Below are 20525 nucleotides of genomic sequence, written 5' to 3' on the forward strand. Positions count from 1 at the left end.
TAGGTAATAAATGGCGGGTGCCCTGAAACTATAAAAAAAATAACTAACCAACCAGCGTCACCTGTAACAGTTATATGGTGATCACTGGTGAAAGGGTTAACTAGGGGGCAATCAGGGGGCTTTATGCGGTAGTATATGGGGGTCCCTGGCGCTATAAAAAGCTGCGGCGAACCTAAATACCTACCTGCCTAACTAGCGTCACCTGTGACACTAATACAGCGATCAGAAAAACGATCGCTTATTAGGCTGGGTTCACACTGGAGCGATGCGGGAACGCCACGAATGCGCGGCGGGTTCCCGCATCGCATGCCTCCCGGCGGCAGTTCACACTGCCCTATGCGAACTGCTGGGAGTGTCAGTGAAATGTTACTGACACCCCCAGATCAGTTCGCATATCGCAGTGCGATCTGCAAACTCGGATCGCATGGTGTGAACACCCATGCGATCCGATTCTGCTGCGGGCCAAAAAAAGGGTCCCGTGCGAATTTGCGGCGGGTGCGGCGGGTGCGGCGAATGGCTGAACTCGAATCGCACAGAGATCGGATGTGATTTGCACTGCAGTGCGGTGCGAATCACATCCGTTCTCAAACCGCTGCAATCTGAACCCAGCCTTAGTGACACTGGCGACGGGGGGTGATCACGGGGTTAAACCTTTATGGGGGGGTTAGGGGGGTACCTTAGAACTAAAGGGGGCTAACCCTAACTGCCCTAACAGTTATTAGTCACAAATGACACCCGCCGGGTGATCAGGGGGTTAAACCTTTATTAGGTAATAAATGGCGGGTGCCCTGAAACTATAAAAAAATAACTAACCAACCAGCGTCACCTGTAACAGTTATATGGTGATCACTGGTGAAAGGGTTAACTAGGGGGCAATCAGGGGGCTTTATGCGGTAGTATATGGGGGTCCCTGGCGCTATAAAAAGCTGCGGCGAACCTAAATACCTACCTGCCTAACTAGCGTCACCTGTGACACTAATACGGCGATCAGAAAAATGATCGCTTATTAGGCTGGGTTCACACTGGAGCGATGCGGAAACGCCGCGAATCCGCGGCGGGTTCCCGCATCGCATGCCTCCCGGCGGCAGTTCACACTGCCCTATGCGAACTGCTGGGAGTGTCAGTGAAATGTTACTGACACCCCCAGATCAGTTCGCATATCGCAGTGCGATCTGCAAACTCGGATCGCATGGTGTGAACACCCATGCGATCCGATTCTGCTGCGGGCCAAAAAAAGGGTCCCGTGCGAATTTGCGGCGGGTGTGGCGGGTGCGGCGAATGGCTGAACTCGAATCGCACAGAGATCGGATGTGATTTGCACTGCAGTGCGGTGCGAATCACATCCGTTCTCATAAACCGCTGCAATGTGAACCCAGCCTTAGTGACACTGGCGACGGGGGGTGATCACGGGGTTAAACCTTTATTGGGGGGGTTAGGGGGGGTACATTAGAACTAAAGGGGGCTAACTCTAACTGCCCTAACAGTTATTACAGTCACAAATGACACCAATGCAAAAAAAAAAAAAAAAAAAAAAAAAATGACATTGGTGTCACTGTGACTGGGGGGCAGGGGTAATTGGGGGGGTGATCGGGGGGTAAAGGGGGGGTGTGAGTGTGCCTGGCATGTTCTACTGTGTGTGTAGAGTGTTGGTGCAACTCACCGATCCGCTCTCCTCCGTGTCGGAACGGAAAATACCGACACGGAGGAGAGAATACATCACTTCCTCTCCTGTGTTTACATTACAGGAGAGGAAGTGATGTCACGGGGGATTTCCATTCGTCGAGAGCGATCGCGAGGGGGTGGCCATGAATGAATGGCCGCCCCCTCATCCCGGATCGCTCTCGAAGAAATGCCGACCGCCGCAGGCACCGGGGGGGGGCCCGATCGGGCCCCCCACCCGCGGGCAGGCAGGGACTTATATATACGCCCATATGCCTGCCCGTGCCATTCTGCCGACGTATATCGTCGTGCGGCGGTCGGCAAGTGGTTAAATACCACCAAAAGAAGGCTCTATTTGTGTGAAAAACACAAATTTCATATGGGTACAGTGTTGCATGACTGAGTAATTGTCATTCAAAATGTGAGAGTGCTGAAAATTTGGCCGGGGGGGGGGGGTTTGGTGTAAGTGCACTGTATTGAGGTGGTTAAAGTGGCAATCAACACTCCCATTAGGATCTGTAGTCAACATTTACAAACTAAAGCTAAATGATACTTTAGCCACTCGTGGACCACCCACCTGCAATGTACTACCCATCCCAGCCCCCCCCCCCCCCCCCCCCCCCAAGCTGGGACCTGCTGATCTGAGCCCTTTAACAATCAACACAGGGCTCTGTAGAGAGGGAGTGATCTCTCCGTTTTACATCCCTTCAAAGCAGGGATGAGGCACACATTTAGCTCACTGATTACTGTATTAATGTCAATGGCGATGCCATTAGGCTCTGTGTTCAACATTTGCTAAGTGGAGATGAATGGTTCTTTAAAAGCTTTAACAAAGCCTGCTGAAAGCTCTGCAAATGTTTAGTCAAAGCTAGCTTTTCACACTGCTTATACAAGCTGAAGCCCGTGTGAAACAAGCCTTACAGTTTTGCATACCGTTTTTTTATTTATAAGCACACACTTGACATTTTAAGCATTTAATAACTCAAAACATTTGTTCGACGATCGTGGAAACTTTAAAATCGGTACCACTATCTTTTTTATTCTACCGGTCCTTTGCTTTCGGTGAATTTATGGTTTGAGGGATCTTTTACAAACTCTGTGAGCTTAAAAAAAACAAAACCGGTGGGGGGCGTTTGAGGAATCGGCAAAAATGGTCTGACCACCTACGGTTAAAGCAGTAGTAAACCCGCTTAGTCATTTTTTACCTACAGGTAAGCCTATAATGAGGCTTACCTATAGGGAAAACGAATATCTCCTGAATGTGTGCAATTTAGTAGATATTCACCCTGGATGCAGCCAGTTACGTTTCTGGCACATGCGCACTGAAGGTCTGGCATACCTTACCGACCCTTCAAAGCTTTAATGCCCTTTTCCGAGGGCATCCGTGCCCAATCACACAGCTGGAGAGCACGAACCCGGAAGAAAGATCGGAGGAAGATGTTGGCTATCTCAGTGGTGACAGTACAGCTGGTTTACAACCGCTTTAAACTTGGAGTGCAGAGCCTGGCAGCAAAAGGTTTGAGAGCTAAAATAAAAAAAACTGCTTTAAGCTTTCAGAAAGCTTTGTAAGTGTTTACTGTACACACTGCTTTTATACAAACGAAAGCCCTCCGGAGCTAGGTAAAAGTGTGTATGTATATAATATATATATATATATATATATATATATATATATATGTGTGTGTGTGTTTTTGTTTTTCCCCATATGATTTTTATTTTAAATAGTTAAAACTGTATTTCTAGAATTTCCTAGAGCTTCATAGAGCCACCCTATAGAAATGAATGAGTAAAGTCAGCTCTTGCAGCTATACGCCATTATTTGCATAAAGTAGCGTTCATGCACAGACTTTGATGTTTGCAGTGCATTACTTCCTACTTCATGCAACATAAACTGTAAGTGACGTTGTTTCCATGTTTTTACATAGGAGACTGGAAAGAAGCCATTTTTTGCCTTTGTGCTAGTCTCATCCTATCCGGCGGATGCCCACTCCTTTGGGATAACAGCCAAGCGGCTTTCAGCCATATTGGTTGTGATCCCTAACAAGCCGACTCAAAAAAAAAAGGGGGGTACCAGGATGATGCCCGCAGCTGCAGGCATCACCCCAGTATAAGCCCTTAAAGCCAAGGCAGCATATGTGCGTACGGTTGGCGCAAAGGGTTAAATAGAGTTCATAGTATTTTTTTTTTTTTTTATATAATGTTTTTATTTGAACAATATTTTAATGATTACAATAAAAATTAGATTTTTTTTTTTTTTAGATTATATCTTGTGTGTGGCACTCTTAAAATCCCATCTTCTACCTCCTCATTAATTGAGGGATGTGGTGCCTAGGGTAATTTCAGACACCAGATTTCTTTCTCTAACCCAGCATGCTTTACAGAGATGGCAAAAGAGCCAGCTGCACAGATGGGTCCAAGAATGAAAACTGGAAGAACTTTGCAGGTATGCTATGATTGCTGAATTTAAAGTAATCCTCTTATAGTTCACTTAAGGCTGAAAATGCTAAATACTTAGCTGTCCGTGGTTTCAGTACTTTATAAGTTGGTGAGTTAAGACTGATATTTAGCCAGTAATTTTGCCAGTGGCTGTGTGCCAGAGTCAGGGCTGGCAGTGAGAGATAATGTAATCTCTGCTGCCCACACCTGCACAGTGATGGCGGTGTTCTGTCAGAAGCTGAGCCATGGTGATGCAGGGTGAGAGAAGATGTCAGAAAGCCACTACTCATCAGAATATGCAACCAAAGTGATGTTGCATTGCGGCCATCTTGGTACACCCCCACTAGTCAGCAGTGAGCCTAGAGTTAGAAGTCAGCAAGTGGACATCTTTATACACCCACTGGAGTCTTGCTTTTCACAGTTGTTTTAGTAAACATCTTATTTAGTGAAATATAAGTTGAGTTTACTGTTAAAAATAACTGAAAAGCTTAACTCTGGTGGGTGTATAAAGATGTCCGCTTGCCAACTTATAACACTAGGCTTACTGTGGACGAGTGCGAGAGTACCAAGATGGCCGCGACGTGACGTCCCTTCAGTCACATATTCAGAAGGGGAGCGGCTTCCCGATAACACTTGCCTGCTCGCCTCGCTCAGTCACATGTCAGCCCACCGGCATGATTGCTCAGTCACCAGCCTGCCTGTCTGCTCTCGCTCACCCGCCAGCTGCTCATTCACCCGCCGGCTCACCCGCTTATTATTTTCCCAGGGGGAGCAATTGCCTCGTTGCCCCCCTGATGTGAATACATTTCATGTATTGGGAAATTACTGCCAGGGATCTAGCAATTTCAGAAAAAATTTAGCACTGGTTTATATATTTCCTTCAGCACAGGTTGCTTTTTTTTATTATTTTGATTTTATTAAAAAGAAATTATATAATATATCGTTGAAAGGCATACATTGCCAAACAATGGAGATTTGTTTTTCCAATTGGCTGGAGTATAACCATAATATGGTTTTATTTACATTATTAAGGCTTTGATTTTTGTGCTTTGGGGTAGTTCATCCCAATTATAATTCTCAGAAGTGGAATGAATATCCATAGAACATCTTTAGGCTGCTAATCATTAATATGGCATCTCCTTGCCAGTAGCATGTCAAATTTTATAATGGGAATTGTGTCTAGTCACTGTGTTATCTGACTAGTACAGGGGCTCCAAACTTTTTAAGCAAAGGGCCAGTTAACTATCCATTAGACTTTAGGTGGGCCAGACTATGGACGGTGCAAGTAGAAAATGCCCCAGCATCAATGAGGGGTAAACGATTCTCCAAACTTCATGGTCAGTAGGGGTAAAAAAATAAAAATAAATAGGAGAGATAATGCCCCACCATTGGTATTAGAGGGAGCAATAGCGCCCTATCCTTGGTGTCAATGGAATAATAATAATGCCTCATATCAGTTGAAGGATTAGTGACCAAAGGACTGTATAAAGGCAAGCAAAGGGCCACATCCAGCCTGCAGTTTGGAGCCCACTGGATCAGAGGATTATAGTTTGGCTAGTGATGCAGCGGTTTTCCAGTAAATTGCCTTTTAACCCTTGGTTTTGAGAGTTCAATTCCCCACTTTTGATTATTTAATATTGTGAAATTGGACTTTGGCTGACTCTATAAATACAATTTGTAAAGTTTTAAATACACATTGTAGTGGGTTACAAGCCAAGGACTCTGGACACAGACCATTCAGGAGAATAAACATTGCTGACTATAGGAATTTTAAAGAGAACCTGTGTATTTTCAATGCAGGTCAAAGCAAATAGGTTTACTTCTGTACTCGTAAGGCCTCATGCACACTGCTGCTGCTAAACATATATTTATAAACAGTTGGGCATTTTTTTTGCAACTGTTCCTGAACTCTCCTCAGTGTTATCTTATCAATACATGTACATGGGGTGTTTATAGTCATTTCTAGGCAGTTAAGTTTAGAAGCCTTTTTTGGAAAGCAAAAAAAGGAGTTCAGACATTTTTTCCAAACACAAACACGGCAAAACGCCACTAAACGTGGCATGTAAACGCAGCAAAACTGACGTTTTAAACGTTGGTTACTATCTGTAAAGTTAAATTGTTCGGGAGAGATTGTAAAAACTTCCCGTGTACATTAAGTTGTTAATTTTATCATTTTTTGTGGAGGGGGATTAAATGGTTAATTTAGCATGGAACTATTTTTTTATTGTTCGGGACGCTGCTTTCTGTGTATTTCCTAGTTGCCTGCATTAAAGATATGTACGTAGGTTTATGTAGTTCTGCAGTATATGGAGATGCACACATTATGCAAGTTGGAGATGATTATCGTCAAATGCTTTCTGTTGTAATTCTCTTGCAATAAGGGTCATTTAGACCCACCTCTGACCCGAGGAGCAAATAAGTATAGTGCATGAACTTGGTGATCTGGCTCCAGCTCCAGAAGCAGACAGCGTGGACTTTACACCAGGTCAGAGCCGAGACACACATTTCTTGCATCATCAAGAGTGACTGCTGATCAGGTGGCCTCTGTGAATACAGGACGTCCTCGTTAACCAGCTCAATGGCAAGATCGTAAATGCTGTAGGTAAGAAGTGATATACACTGACTGACACGGTTTTAAAGATTGTTTCTGATAAAAAAAATGTTTTATTGTAGTAAAATAAATAGCATTTATATAATACTTGTAACAGCTTAATAAGTGACAAGTCATAAAAAAACAGTACTTTTAAACCATTCATTACAGTCTCTTAGTGTTTTCCACGCAAAGGGTTTTTTTTTTTGCTTCATGGTTAAGTTCTCTCTTAAAACAGGTGCATTCTTGACAACCCTTTCTTTGACAAAAGTAAGAGAACACGTGGCTTCTGCCTTGTTTAAAGAGTATCTGGATGCGGTATAGACTTAGTTCTGCTACTGCAGGAAGTAAGGAGTAAATGGGCCTGATCCAGGCCAAACAATGTAGACCACACAGCTCAATATGACCATTTTCCTGAGTAGTTTGATTCGTGCTGTGGGGCCTATTTCTTTTAATATTAGTGATAGTTAACATATGCAGCAGGTTTGTAAACGCCTCTGAACATTAATCCACTTGGGATCAAGTCTCATAAGCAGTTTGGAGCTTGCTCGCAGGTGTTTAGGGAGCAAAATGCCACCTTCTGAAAGCCCATCTTTTCTTTGATCCTCTGGCGATATTGCATTGAAATTCTGTTGTAACCATGTGTTGTCATGGTCCCATTGAGTTGAATGGGTTGCAGTTGAGAAGTGGTACTCTCTACCAACCACAACATGCTGTATAAAATGCACTGCACTGCAGCAAAGTATACAAACCTACCCACTGACCCTATTAACGGTAGGCAGCCAGGGGTGGACCAGTAGCCTATTTTTCCTATCAAGCTGCTGCATGTGTGAACGTGGCCTTAATGAGGTACTTCACTGTGTAAATTTCATCTTTTTTTTTTTCTGTGGACAAGTGAACTATTCTCAAACAAGGCACAGTTTTTCACTAAAGAAATTAAATGAAATGTTGATCTTTCATCAAAGTATAATGCAGAATATAAGATAGGGGGTCCTACTTCTCCCGAAGTCTTTCATAATGTAGCAATAAGTGATGTCTATTGCCAAGTTTCTGTGTGTCCGATTTCCAGGGCAATGAAGCTTGTGGCTTGTAACGTAGCCTCAGAGACCCTACTGTCCACATATCAAGGCTTCATAGAATGGATTCTTTGGGCCACATGTTTGCATCCATGGGCAGAGAAAACCCTCTCATTCTTTGGCACAAACACAAGCTCCTGGAGGATTTTCTCTAAAGAACTCTCTGTATACGGTAAGCCTTGAGCAGCAAAGACATCTCGAGCACACATCTTGATATGGGAGCGTTCCAAAGGCAAAAACGGCACAAAGTCATCAATGAGACCCTCTTTCAGCAGTTGCCATGGAAGGGGCTGATCTGTAAGGAGAAAAAGCCATTCTGGTTAAGGTATCCCAGGCTTAAGATGTGTAAATATGTATGAGGATCTAAGATAATGATTTTAAACTGTCTATTAGAATGAAATCCGTCTGGCTTTTACTGATCTACATGATTCTTCTGGATCAGAATGAGTGTCAAATAATTTACATTGTCGGATGGTCATCAATGTCAGCTTTCATTATGCTCTGGGAAAATGTTTTCTTAAAGACCTTGTATGGACAGGCTTTGGTTGTGTCAATGACTTCAGGGTCCTCGCAAGCTGCTCAAGCAGTCCATGGATTCGAAACCATGCGAGGGAGCTCGCATAAACGTGAGAAGCACCTGCGGGAGGAAGCCGAGACAGCCGCCGAGGGACCCCAGAAGAGCAGGTTCGGGGCCACTCTGTGCAAAACGAGCTGCACAGTGGAGGTAAGTATTACATGTTTGTTATTTAAAAAAAAAAAAAATTCACTTTACAATCCCTTTAAGGACCAGGCCTCTTTTTTTAGATGGGTTGTTTACAAGTTAAAAGCATTTTTTTTTTTGCTAGAAAATTATTTAGAACCCCAAACATTATACATTTTTTTTCTAACACCCTAGAGAATAAAATGGCGGTGGTTGCAATACTTTCAGTCACTCCGTATTTGTGCTACGGTCTTATAAGCGCCCTTTTTTTTTTTTTTTTTTAAATACACTTTAAAAAAAAAAAAAAATAGGACAACAGTAAAGTTAGCCCAATTATTTTTTATATTGTGAAAGATAATGTTATGCCAAGTAAATTGATACCCAACATGTCACGATTCAAAATTGCGCCCGCTCATGGAATGGCGACAAACTTTTACCCTTAAAAACCTGCATAGGTGACAGTTAAATAATTCTACAGGTGCCATGTTTTAAGTTACAGAGGAGGTCTAGGGCTAGAATTATTGCTCCCGCTCTTCTGATCGCGGCGATACCTCACATATGTGGTTTGAACACAGTTTTCAAAAAATTTCTTTTTTTTTACCTTTTTATTTTTACACTGTTTTAAAAAGAAATTAAAATTGTGTAACTTTTATTCCTATTACAAGGAATGTAAACATCCCTTGTATTAGAAAATAAAAGCAGGACGGGACCTCTTAAATATGAGACCTGGGGTCAAAAAAGACCTCAGATCTCATATTTACACTAAAATGGAAAAAAAATCTAAGAGAAATCTGTCATTTAAAAAAATGATTTAAAAAAAAAACCGTCCCTTTAAGAGCTATGGGCGGAAGTGACGTTTTGACGTTGCTTCCTCCCTGCAATGTCATGGAGACGGGTTGGGGCCATCTTCCCCTCGCTCGTCTCCATGTCTAGCCAGGAGAAGGACTGGATCGTCTCCGCAGACGAATCCGGGAAGCGGCGGAGGGGATAAGCAATAAAAATGATCTTGCTGTGAATCCGCCACAGAGACCACTTTTATCTTATAGTGGACCGCCGACCGAACATGAGGATACCAGGGTTATGGCAGCTAGCCGCTGCCATCACAACGCTATCCATCCTCAATGCAAGGATGTATATCGGCGGTCCAGAGGTGGTTAAAAGTCAGTGTGGCGTGGCTTCTGTGATTGGCTCTCACAATAGTCATATGATTAGGAGCCTGGCCCCCGATAAGAAGCCTTGCTTGAGAGCCGACAATGACAGCTCAGTCAGTGTGCTGTAAGTGTTTTCGGTTCATAACCTACTGCCAAGTATGAACACATATCTGTGGGAGTAGGGCATTAAAGCCTACCTTTCTCGCCGCCGCATATATGCGTCAAGCAGTCAATAAGAGGTTAAAATGCTATCGAGAGGATAGAGGGAAGCCATTCCCGCTGGGAGAAGACAGTTTATTGCTAGCGCCTATGCCACTAATTAGTGATAATTGGATGTAAAATCAGGCAGGCTGGTTGTACCCAAGCATTGATCTATCGACTTTGTACATTCAGCCTGCCTATACATGGTTCTGGGCCGGTTCCTGCTGAACTGGCCAAGATTTGAACTGTATATGGCCGGCCTTAGGTGGACTTAGTAGGGAAGACAGGGATGTCTCCAAAGCAAATTAAAGTGAATGTTCTTTAATATACAAATAGCCAGCAGGGGGCACATTTCAGATAGCTGGTTATTAACCGTTAGGTTTTTCTTCCCCATTTAAGTCATTGGGATCTCCGTTCCCGAGTGTCTCCAGCACCCCTGGCCACATGCAGTACTTCTTACAATAGCAGCCACTGTGGAATGAATTATCTGAGCTTCCATTGTCTTCTATGGGGAAACTCGCTTTGGATTACAAGCATTCTTCTGTAATGAATTATGCTTGTAATCCAAGGTACCACTAAATTACACACACACACACACACACACACACACACACACACACACACACACACACACACACTCGGGGATGGCCAAACAAATCAAAATTTGGTTGGTCCCTGCTGAAACTGCAAAATGTCGATACTTCTATGGCCATCATCAGCTAAATTACTTCTTCATGAAAAAAAGTAGAATCTGAATTTTCATTTTGCAGGATGAGCCAATACAGTCTGTAGGAGTTGATAAATTGCAGAGCTAGTATTGGGCTTGAAAATTCCTGTATGCTCTACAAGCACAGGGGTATAAAATTGCCCTGTATTTTTAAAGTATTTTATTAAAATTATGTAAAATATCAGTTTGTCAACATAAAAAAAAAAAAAAGAGCCTACATATTTGTGTACATACCTTTGTGCTGCTCCACAGCAGCCTTCAATGGTTCTTCCAAATCATTTAGAGTAATCACCTCGCGATGTCGCCCAGCATGCCAAAAATTTAGTGTAATCTCATTGATTGTTTTGCTGCCAATACCACTAGATTAGGAAGAAAAGAAAAGAAAAAAAGGGGCTTAGAATTTAAAAAGGTGCAGACCATTTAGAACTCCTAATAATTACAACAATCTGTAGCAATAGTACAGAAGTTATATTATGGTGTAGCTGAATATTCTCACTATTTTGCTGTCAGGGACACAGTAAGTGAGGGGAAATCTCCTAAGGCCCCATTAACACTTGGGATTAGGGATACAGTGCAAATTCCATTGGTAGGAATCACAGGGCTCCTGCAGCCAGATTTACCAGTGTTTGCAAATAGCTGCAGCAATTATAATTAAAACGTACAATTAAAAGAAGTAAAACTTAAATTACAATGTTATTTAGGTCTCATGCTTTCTGGCTATTTAGCCTGCGCTGCTTGAGACTGGTGAATGGAAGGCACAGGTGCACAATCCAGCCCCACTGGTGGCAGCCTGTCATGCTCTAGGGGAGGCTGAAAGCTGCTGCATCTGGACGGTGCACAGAGTGCCATTTATATTTAGAGTAATGCTCGAGTTCTGGATGTTCGCCCCCGGCAGATACTGCAATAAATGTTAGCAGCACTGTGTGCGTCATAAAGCTGCAGCAGCTTTCAGCCTCCCATAGGGTTTTACAGGCTGGAGGTAGAGGAGATTGACAAGGCACCTATTAGAAATCATGGGGCCCCATACTGGCTTCCAGACAGGGCCCCCCCCCCAAACTACCGACACCCCCCCCCCTTAAGGTGCAGTAAACCGTGGCACTGACTTTATCCACCTACACCCCAAAAATAAAATAGAGTCTCTCCTTTGCTCCCACCTCCTGGGTCCCCCCCCTGTTGACCCGATGGGGCCCAGGGAAATGTAATTTAAGCACTGGTCAGAAAGTAGGAGTGGGGGTGTGGTCTAGTTAAATTAATTTATTTGTTTAGGGAGAAATCAACAATAAAGCTGCCCTGGGTCCCCTGTTTAGCTGATGAGGCCTGGGCCCAGTACAGGCCCTGCCTGTGATTTTCTCCCACACCTAAACACCAAAGTCTCAAGCACTGGTACTAAATGTCAAGTGTGCAAGGGGTCTTAAGCTGGCCATAGATGGTGCAGAGAATCCCTCCCACTGAGCCATTGTGTTCTCTTGGCAGGGGATCCATCCTGGCTGGGAGAACACACAGTGATAATTGCTAGCAGCTATAGCCAGTGGCAATAATTGCGTGAAAGATCTGACAGGCTGGTTGTACCCAAATTGATCAAACAATTAACTTGGGTACATTCAGCCCGCTCATACATGGTTCAAATCTCGTCCAGTCCCTGCTCAACCAGCCGAGATTCAAACCCTCTATTGCCAGCTTTAGTGTACTCAAAAGCTAATGAACCTGCCAACATTTACTTATGGAGAGTGATAAGATACCAGAGCAACCAAAGGCATCCCACCGTGTAGGTAAACACAAACCTCAGGGTGTGACTTTAGACTGACTACAATGTTAACCACTGTGCTATATATTTCGTAGGAGTTAATATTTTTTTTTGAAAAAACAACTAGTACAGCGTGTCAGGCTTGTCTATCCCACATCTTAGATTCATATTGTATTTTTAGAGGAAGTAACAGTCAGTGAGGTGTTACCTGAGAAATATGAGGATGCTGCGGGGCTGGTGGTCATCTTTAAAAATGGGTAACAGAGGCTCCAGGAGGGCTGCTGGTAGTTTGTCCGCTTCATCAAATACAAACATGGGCTGTGCACAGCGAGAGGAAATCTGTGCGATCTGCTTCCCCAGCTGAACCTGAGAGTGAATCAAACAAAATGTCATCATGCAGTCAGAATTTCTGCAGTTATAGAATCCTTCACTACCCCTTACATCTCATTAGTCTATAACAGAGTTTATATATTCACATTTCATTCTCATAAATATCTCTGTTCACATCCTTCATCGAAGACTGAATTTAGGACAGCTCAGTGGAGACATTTTACAATTAGCCTAACCTATTAGTGTCTAAAATAAGATTTTTTTCATCCATGGCAACTAGGTTCTTTCATTCTTCATCTGCCATCCAGTATATGCTTGAATATGACTGGGGTTTATGAAGGAAACCCATCGTTTCCTAAAGGGGTTTTAAATTCTTCCAACAGTCCAGACAAATATTCCATTATCTTCATCATATAAATGTGCCTAACAATGCTGCTGCTAATTGCGATGCAGTAGCCCAGCATGGTCAGCCTGCAACAGGAAGGGCTGTTACTGGCAGGATCTCCAGGTAAGCAACTTTGCAACAGATTTACAAAGCACAATATTCTTTAGAACACGGTATACACAACATACAGAAAAATAGACAGATTGTATATAATATAAACCTGTATTTGTCAAGCAGGGTCCCATGGAACCCAAAAGTTACTTGGGGTTCCTTTAGCAGTTTTTGACTCTCATATTAACCACTGACAATTTCTTTTAGCCATCTGCTAGAGATGCATTCTTCTCACCAACCACAAATGTAAGGAGCATTCTTCTCAACACATTATATGGTAAATGTTTCCCAATGACTGCCAATCTAAGGAACATTTTCCCACTGACCACCAAAATAATCAGGTAGATTTACTAAGGCCTGGTTCACACCTATGCATTTTTTAGTGCGTTTTCAGTTTTGCAGAAACACAGTACTGTCAATTTAACATGGTTTCCTATGGGTCACGTTCACATCCAGGCCTAAAACAGAGTGCAAAATCTCTGCATAGAAACCAGTCAGCTTCCATTTTTTTTTTTTTTGTCAAAGCTTAATTGAACAAGTTGAATTTAGAAGTCGATTGGCTACCACGCACAGCTGCACCAGATTTTGCACTCTCCAGTTTTAGTAAATCAACCCCACAGTATCCCCTCTCCCACTGACCACCAGTGTAAGGAGGCTCTTCCCCCAATGACCACCAATGTAAAGGGATCCTTCTCCCAGTGACCAAAGTAAAAATGCACTTCACTGCCTACCAATAGGGATATCACTCAATTGACCACTAATGCGAGGGAACACTACGGCTTTCATTGCCTTTTCTGGCCATAATTATTAGTTTGAATGAGATTACTGAAAATAATGTTGCATAGAGCAGCCCAGGGTGTTACAGACGCCAAGTACACCACATTCCTAATTCTTATGTCTCAACTTACTGTTCATGCAAACATGCCATGAGTTGTTGATACAGTAATTATTAGTAGGGGGATCCCTTAGACCTGTTATTTCAAGGGTTTCTTCATGGTAAAAAGATTGACAAAAGCTGCTTTTTGCTATTCAGGACTCCAGCAGCCAGATCATTGCAACTGAGCTTCCACTGCTGCCTACCCACCATTGTGATTATTAAATGACTTCAAACTTCAATTTGAACCTTTTCTATTAAAGAAGTTAGATGAGGATTTAGATTCAGGAACTCCAGCATGGAAAACTCACAACTGTAGCTCCAAAAAGTCAGTAAATTTAAATGATTAGCTTTTACAGACCATGGTAAAGTTTGGGTAAACTTGGCACCTTTAGAGAATTACCTTGTACGCCTCCAGGTGTGACTGGTGAGGGAAGTGCAGCTGTGGAATGAACACTTTGGTGCACCGGTTCCGGAGCCCATTCTGGTAAAGATTCTCTGCAATGACACGGACAGCAAGGTTCTTGCCAGTGCCTGTCCATCCATGGAATGAGAGCACCTGGGACTTTTTAGACTCATCTTCCTGCAGGAACCTCTTAACAGAAGATAAGATCTGCTTCACTGCCAGATGCTGGCCATGTACCCTCTGCTCCAGATCCCACTGCAGGCCTGTGATTGGAAGAAAAATTGAAACGTCAGCTTTTTTAATTATGCCCTCTACAGCTGATTGGCTGCATCTCTGAAATATTCTGTTTATTGTAGAAACCACTGATTAGAAATGCTTTGACGGGAGGGTAGCTGGTGGTCATCCCACCCCCTCACCGAACCTTTCTTCACATGCTCCCTTTTCCCCCCTCTGCCTCCCCCTGTTCCCCTGCCTCTCCTTTCCCCCCCCCCCTCTTTCCCCTTCCCAAAGGATTCCCAACACATGGAGGCTATGGAGCGAGGGGCCGACTTCACTGCGGCCCCCGGTCCGCCTCCCTCTGAAGATCAGACATGCAGTTATCAGGATGGAAGTCACCCTAGTGGCCTAAACTTAGCAAGATATAAATAAGACAATAAGCAGAAATATTAACACAATTGAACCTTATAAACTAAAATGTTTAATTGTGATCGACTTGTCTGGCCAAATAGAGAAACCAGACGTGCATTTAGACATTGAGTTTTGAGACAAATAAGTGATCATCGATTTTTGTTTAACGTTGCAAATGGTGCCTTAATTGTATGGTTGTCTCTGTTATGTCTTGCATTATCTTTAATAAAAAGAAAATCTTTTACAGAAAAAAAAAAGAAAAAAAAGAAATGCTTTGACATCTTACAAGGTTTTCATTATATCTGCAATCATTTTACAAAATAATTAATTATTTTACTATCTACATAAAACCTCTTCCTGGTTTATGAATTGACAGGTAGTTTCTAATCTATAAAGATTAAAACTTGTGTGGATGGCCATGTTCTCCTGACCTGTGAGGTTGTTGATTACAGTCCCTTGTGTAGGATCAGTGAGACTAGTCACTGTAGTGTACAGGTCAGCCAGGGCATTCCATCCAAAGCTCTTCCAACTCCAGTCTGTAAAATAATACAATAGACAATATTAGCACATGGGTGATCAAAAGAGTGTAATGAACAAATCATATAGGGACCTATAAAGATCTGACACCTAGAAAATTGGTTAAAATGATTACAGTTTCCTAAGGCTAAAGCTACACAAGATCGGTGCTGCCAGTGACTACAGTGCATCTTAAAGCGGAACCTAAGGCATTTTACAACAGGCAACAAGCAAGCAGGCTACTATAGCAGGAGATACATGAAATATCTCTTCTGTGATAATACACCTACCTGGCTACTCGAAATTGTCTGCAGGATGTAAACTGAGCATGCGCAGCTCAGCTTACAGTTTAAGGCTGGTCCTTGTGTGCTGGAGTTGCCCAAACACTGGCACCTGGGGAGATGCCTGCGACAAAGAGGGGCCTGGACTATTAGAGAGGAGGCAAGTAAAGTGTCCTTAGTTCCATTCATTTTTCTGCAACAAATAGCACCCCAGTGGTGTTTTTACTGCTGTCTGTATCCCTACTAAGGAGGTTTAACCTCTCTATGTGCCCTAGTGATTGTAATTGGAACTGGAAATCATCCACATTTTTGAGTTGTCAAAAAAAAAAAGTAAATCTTTAGTATCAAAACAAAACACAGGGCGTCCTATGATGAAAGCTACACATATTACAGCATGCGGTAACCAACATTTTTGTTGTGCTTTCATAGAATTACTTATAATTCATAAAATATTCAAAACATAAAAAAGTGCATACAGTACCATATCATAAATCCATAAAGTGCACAGTGCAAATAAAAAATTAAAAAGCAATAGAGACCAACTTAGCAACTTTAAACAAATGAAATCATTTGTTTAATGTTGCCAAGTTGGACTTTATTAATTGTTTTTTTTTGTTTATTTATTTGCACTGTACACTTTATGGATTTATATGGGATGCACTTTTTTATGCTTATAAATTATATATTATGCACACATTTCTGAGATTCAAATAATTTATTATATGACAGCGCAACATAACTTTATTTATATCAGGTGTGATGATATAGTGAGTGCGGCAGTCATTAATTGTTTACAGTGATTTAATCTCTCACAGTGTGTGGCACAATTTCATTTGAATGTGTTGAAATCAATAGTAACACTTCAACACAAAAATGTTAGTTTTTTTCTATTTATATAGTTAATAAAATGCAGTTGGCGCAATATAGATCCTGTATAATAATATTATTAATATCCAACTCTTGCATATAAATGGAACACTGCATGATTATTCAGGATTAATCACATACTACTTGTGTAATGTATATAATAATGTCCCATTAATGAGCCATCACTGATTTAAACAGTTAAAGCGGTGTTCCAGCCAATTAATTGTTTTTTAATTAAAGTCAGCAGCTGAAAACACTGTAGCTGCTGACTTTTAATAAGGACACTTACCTGTCCAGGGAGGCCGCAATGTCACCCCTGCCACCCCCGAGCCCGATCTGTACATTGGATCGGGTGCAGGCACTGCCATTACAACTAAGGGAAACCGGCAGAAGAGCCTTGCGGCATTCCAGCTGGATTCCGACTGAGCATGCGCGAGTTGCACAACGCTTTGTGAATGGCCGGTGATGTATCACATAGTGTCTGCCCTGTACTGCGCTTGAGCAGTACAGAGAACAAGGAGGACCCGAACATCTCCGAAGATAAACAGCGCCTGCGCAGTGAGTCCAGGTTCAAGCCCCACCATCCAAGTGGACATAGAGTTCGAATAAAAAGTAGCAGAGCAAAGCGAGGCCGTGCCCGAAGCGTGGAGAGCAAAGCGAGCCCGCGAGGGGCCCTGTTACCATGTGCAACCGTATGTCCACTTGGATGGTGGGGCTTCAACCTGGACTCACCTGGCAGGCGCCAATCTTTTTCAGAGACTTTCGGAGTCTCCTACTCCTCCGTACTGCGCAAGCACTGCACCTGCACAGTACGGTGCAGACACTATCTGATGGCTGGACACTTTATGACAGAACACCGGCTTGCCTTCTGGAACACACACGTCCCAGAAGACAACGGGGAGCTCGCCGCAGAAGAGGAAGTGACGTCCTCGGCCCGGCTGGATCGAAAGTACTCAGTACTTCCAAAAAAGGTAAGTTAGAAAGTAAAAAAAATAAAAAAGTCAAAAAACAAGGGGTGGAGAGGTGGTCTTTCATTTAAGACCACAGATAAAATTAGGTGGAACTCCGCTTTCAGCTTCAGCAATTTTTGTGAAAATGACCCGTGTGTAGCTCCAGCCTTAGAACAAGAATTAAAAAGAATTCACAACGTGACAGCACTCACCCGCACGATCCATTTTCATCTCGTCGCACTTTTCCGGCCACAGCCAACACTGAAGCTCATGTACATACTCCCATGAAAGATGGGCCAAGTCTTGCATTTCAGGAGCACCAGAAAACCATTTACTGTCCTCTCCTGCATCCTTACTTTCTTCTGATACACCCTGCTCAGTACAACATACTAATGATGAGCTGATCAATAGCAGCAATAGGGTAGTAGTATTGCGCACGACAGCCATGTTCTGAATCTTAGATTGAATCCAATTTCTATAACCCTCCCTTCTATGCTTGTTTCGTTTCTCAGTGCTGTGCATATAAGCCCTTAGCTATTTCCTTTCCCTGCTCTTGGATTCCATGCTGCAGTCACCACTCATTGCATCCTGTTAGACAACGTAGCCTGGCCATGTCATACTTTCACTAATTATATTGACTTTTTCCTGTCCCCTCCCTTTGTCACATCATTCTATTCTCCTCCCTCTTACTTCAGGTATTTTACAGTTTCCTCCCCAGTCACTAGGTGTATGTTGAACGGTGACATTCCCCTCCTATAGTGACCGTCTCTTTTCCACTGCTCAGACTAGCAGCCGATAGGCTGTTCCTGTGTATGAGCTCAGACAAGCCCAGTGGAATATTTCTGGATAGATCTGACTCATCGTTTATTAACCCCGACCATACTAAAGCTTGCTGGAGCTAGGAGGGAGGATTTTAATGCATTCACACTTTCCATACTTTTTTTTTTTTTTACGAAACACACACTGAATGATGAGAACAGATACAACCTATAAATGTCGGAAATAACAAATAATTCAGACACAATATTTAAAGTGGAAAATAAAGTCCTGACAGATCACTTCATGCTGACCCTTATTACAGGTCTTCTAGCTACACTATAGCACCAAAAGTATTGGGACACCTGCCTTTACACATACATGAACCTTTAATGACACACGGTCGGACATACTGCCGAATTTTAGCCCAAACTTGTCTTGCATACACACGGTCGCACAAAGTCGTCGGAAAATCCGATCGCGGTGACATAGAACACATACGACGGGACTATAAACAGGCCAGTAGCCAATAACTTTCATCTCAAAATGTATTCTGAGCATGCATGGCACTTTGTCCGTCGGAATTGTCTGCACACGAACATGATCGGAATTTAAATGATTGGATTTTGTTGTCGGAAAATTTTAGATCCAGCTCTCAAACTTTGTGTGTCGGAAATTCCGACGGAAAAAGTCCAATGGAGCCCACACATGATCGGACACCTCCCCTCCCAGCCATGTCCTTACCTTAGGAGGTGGTGCTGGATCCGGGGTAGTCCTCCTGGAAGCTGCCCCTCCACCTGCTGCAGCTTGCAGAGGCCGTTGCTTCTCCTCCCGGCCGAACAGGAAACGGCTCCTGAGACGGATTGGTTAGAAGTCCTAAGACTCCCTGGCAAATTGGGTCTCAGGACCCTCTTCCTGATTGGCCAGGAGGAGAAGCAGGAAGACGTTTGCTAACATTAATTAGCTAATGTCACACAACTGGGTGGGCTCAGGGTGCAGTGCTCTGCACCCCAAGCCCACCATTTTTGAAGCCAATTAGAGCCTCATGTGCTTAAAAAAAAATAAAAAAAAAGAGAAAATAGCCCCATTAAAATCCATGAGTCCAGCTACATGCATGTAGATTAGGGGTCGAGTGCATGGATTAGGGGGCGGTACCCCTGATGGCATGGCCGCCACTGGTCAGGACACTGTGCAGGCCAGTCAAGTTTCTTCACCTCAAACTCGCTCATCCATGTCTTTATGCTTTGTGCACTGGTCCAAATAAGTTGATGGAGGGGGAATTATGGTGTGGGGTTACTTTTTAGGGGACGGGCTTGGCCCCTTAGTTCCAGTGAAGGGAACTCTTAAGGTGTCAGCATACCAAGATATTTTGAACAATTTCATGCTCCCAACTTTGTGGGAACAGTTCAGGGATGGCCCCTTCCTGTTCCAACATGACTGCGCACCAGTGAACAAAGCAAGGTCCATAAAGACATGGATGGAACTTTGGAAATTTTTGGTTCCTAATTCTTGGTTAACCAACACTAATTATTGTGTTCTACCAGTAGGGAAGGCTTCCCGCTGTCAGAGTACAATATTGTTGCTGGAGGCATTAACACTGACAGACATTAAAGTATTCAAATCATAGGGGAGGAGCAAACTTACATGCATTTTTTTTTTTTGTAATGATAAATTTCCTCCTTTGAGTTTCCTTTTGAAATTGTTGATCGCCATGCTGCTACATTGCCTATGTGTGCCCCCCTGTGCCAATGAAGCCTTGGAAGAGTTTCCTCAACATGTGCACTCCGCTGTAAATGGCAAATGTACATTGCGTCCATCTCACGATCTGTGTGTGTGTGTGTGTGTGTGTGTGTGTGTGTGTGTGTGTGTTGCTCTGCGGATGCACATAGAACTATGGTACAGATCAGGAGTGTGCATACTGAGGAGGCTCCCACAGGACTACTTAAGGTTCTGGCAGCACAGGGGTCAATTTTAAATAAAAAGCTCTAATTAGGAAATTTATAAAAGGTTCTTAGGCAGCTATTAATCTTGGAACAGAAGCAAGTCATCAGAAGTGCTCCCCCACTAACACTGGCGGTGAATGTATATTTCACATAATTTGTACTAGTAGGCCAACCTTCAGAGCATCTAATAAAAAA

The 20525-nt window shown here is 43.0% G+C and overlaps 1 protein-coding gene across 1 annotated transcript; it reads right to left on the reverse strand.

Moving 5' to 3' along the window:
- Positions 1-6727: 6727 nt before the first annotated feature.
- TOR3A (torsin family 3 member A) lies at positions 6728-18634 on the reverse strand. The gene is made up of 6 exons (XM_077453143.1): positions 17844-18634; positions 15449-15553; positions 14388-14653; positions 12493-12650; positions 10775-10899; positions 6728-8056 (listed from the first exon to the last, which is right to left on the reverse strand). Exons 1-6 carry the CDS (start codon positions 18151-18153, stop codon positions 7809-7811), a joined length of 1212 nt encoding a protein of 403 aa, XP_077309269.1. The 5' UTR covers positions 18154-18634; the 3' UTR covers positions 6728-7808.
- Between the last annotated feature and the right edge of the window lie 1891 nt (positions 18635-20525).

Source organism: Lithobates pipiens, unplaced genomic scaffold, assembly GCF_037356315.1.
Source record: "Lithobates pipiens isolate NorthernLeopardFrog02 unplaced genomic scaffold, aLitPip1_a1.2 Scaffold_23, whole genome shotgun sequence".
Classification (NCBI taxonomy): domain Eukaryota; kingdom Metazoa; phylum Chordata; class Amphibia; order Anura; family Ranidae; genus Lithobates; species Lithobates pipiens.

What these genes read in the sequence shown, in the direction of transcription:
- TOR3A (XM_077453143.1), bottom strand. Translation starts at nt 18,153, where the DNA reads ATGCACAGCACTGAGAAACGAAACAAGCATAGAAGGGAGGGTTATAGA. An exon ending in CACACCTGGAGGCGTACAAG is followed by an intron (nt 12,651 to 14,387) that starts GTAATTCTCTAA and finishes ATTCACTCTCAG; the next exon opens with GTTCAGCTGGGGAAGCAGAT. An exon ending in TGCTGTGGAGCAGCACAAAG is followed by an intron (nt 8,057 to 10,774) that starts GTATGTACACAA and finishes TTCTCCTTACAG; the next exon opens with ATCAGCCCCTTCCATGGCAA.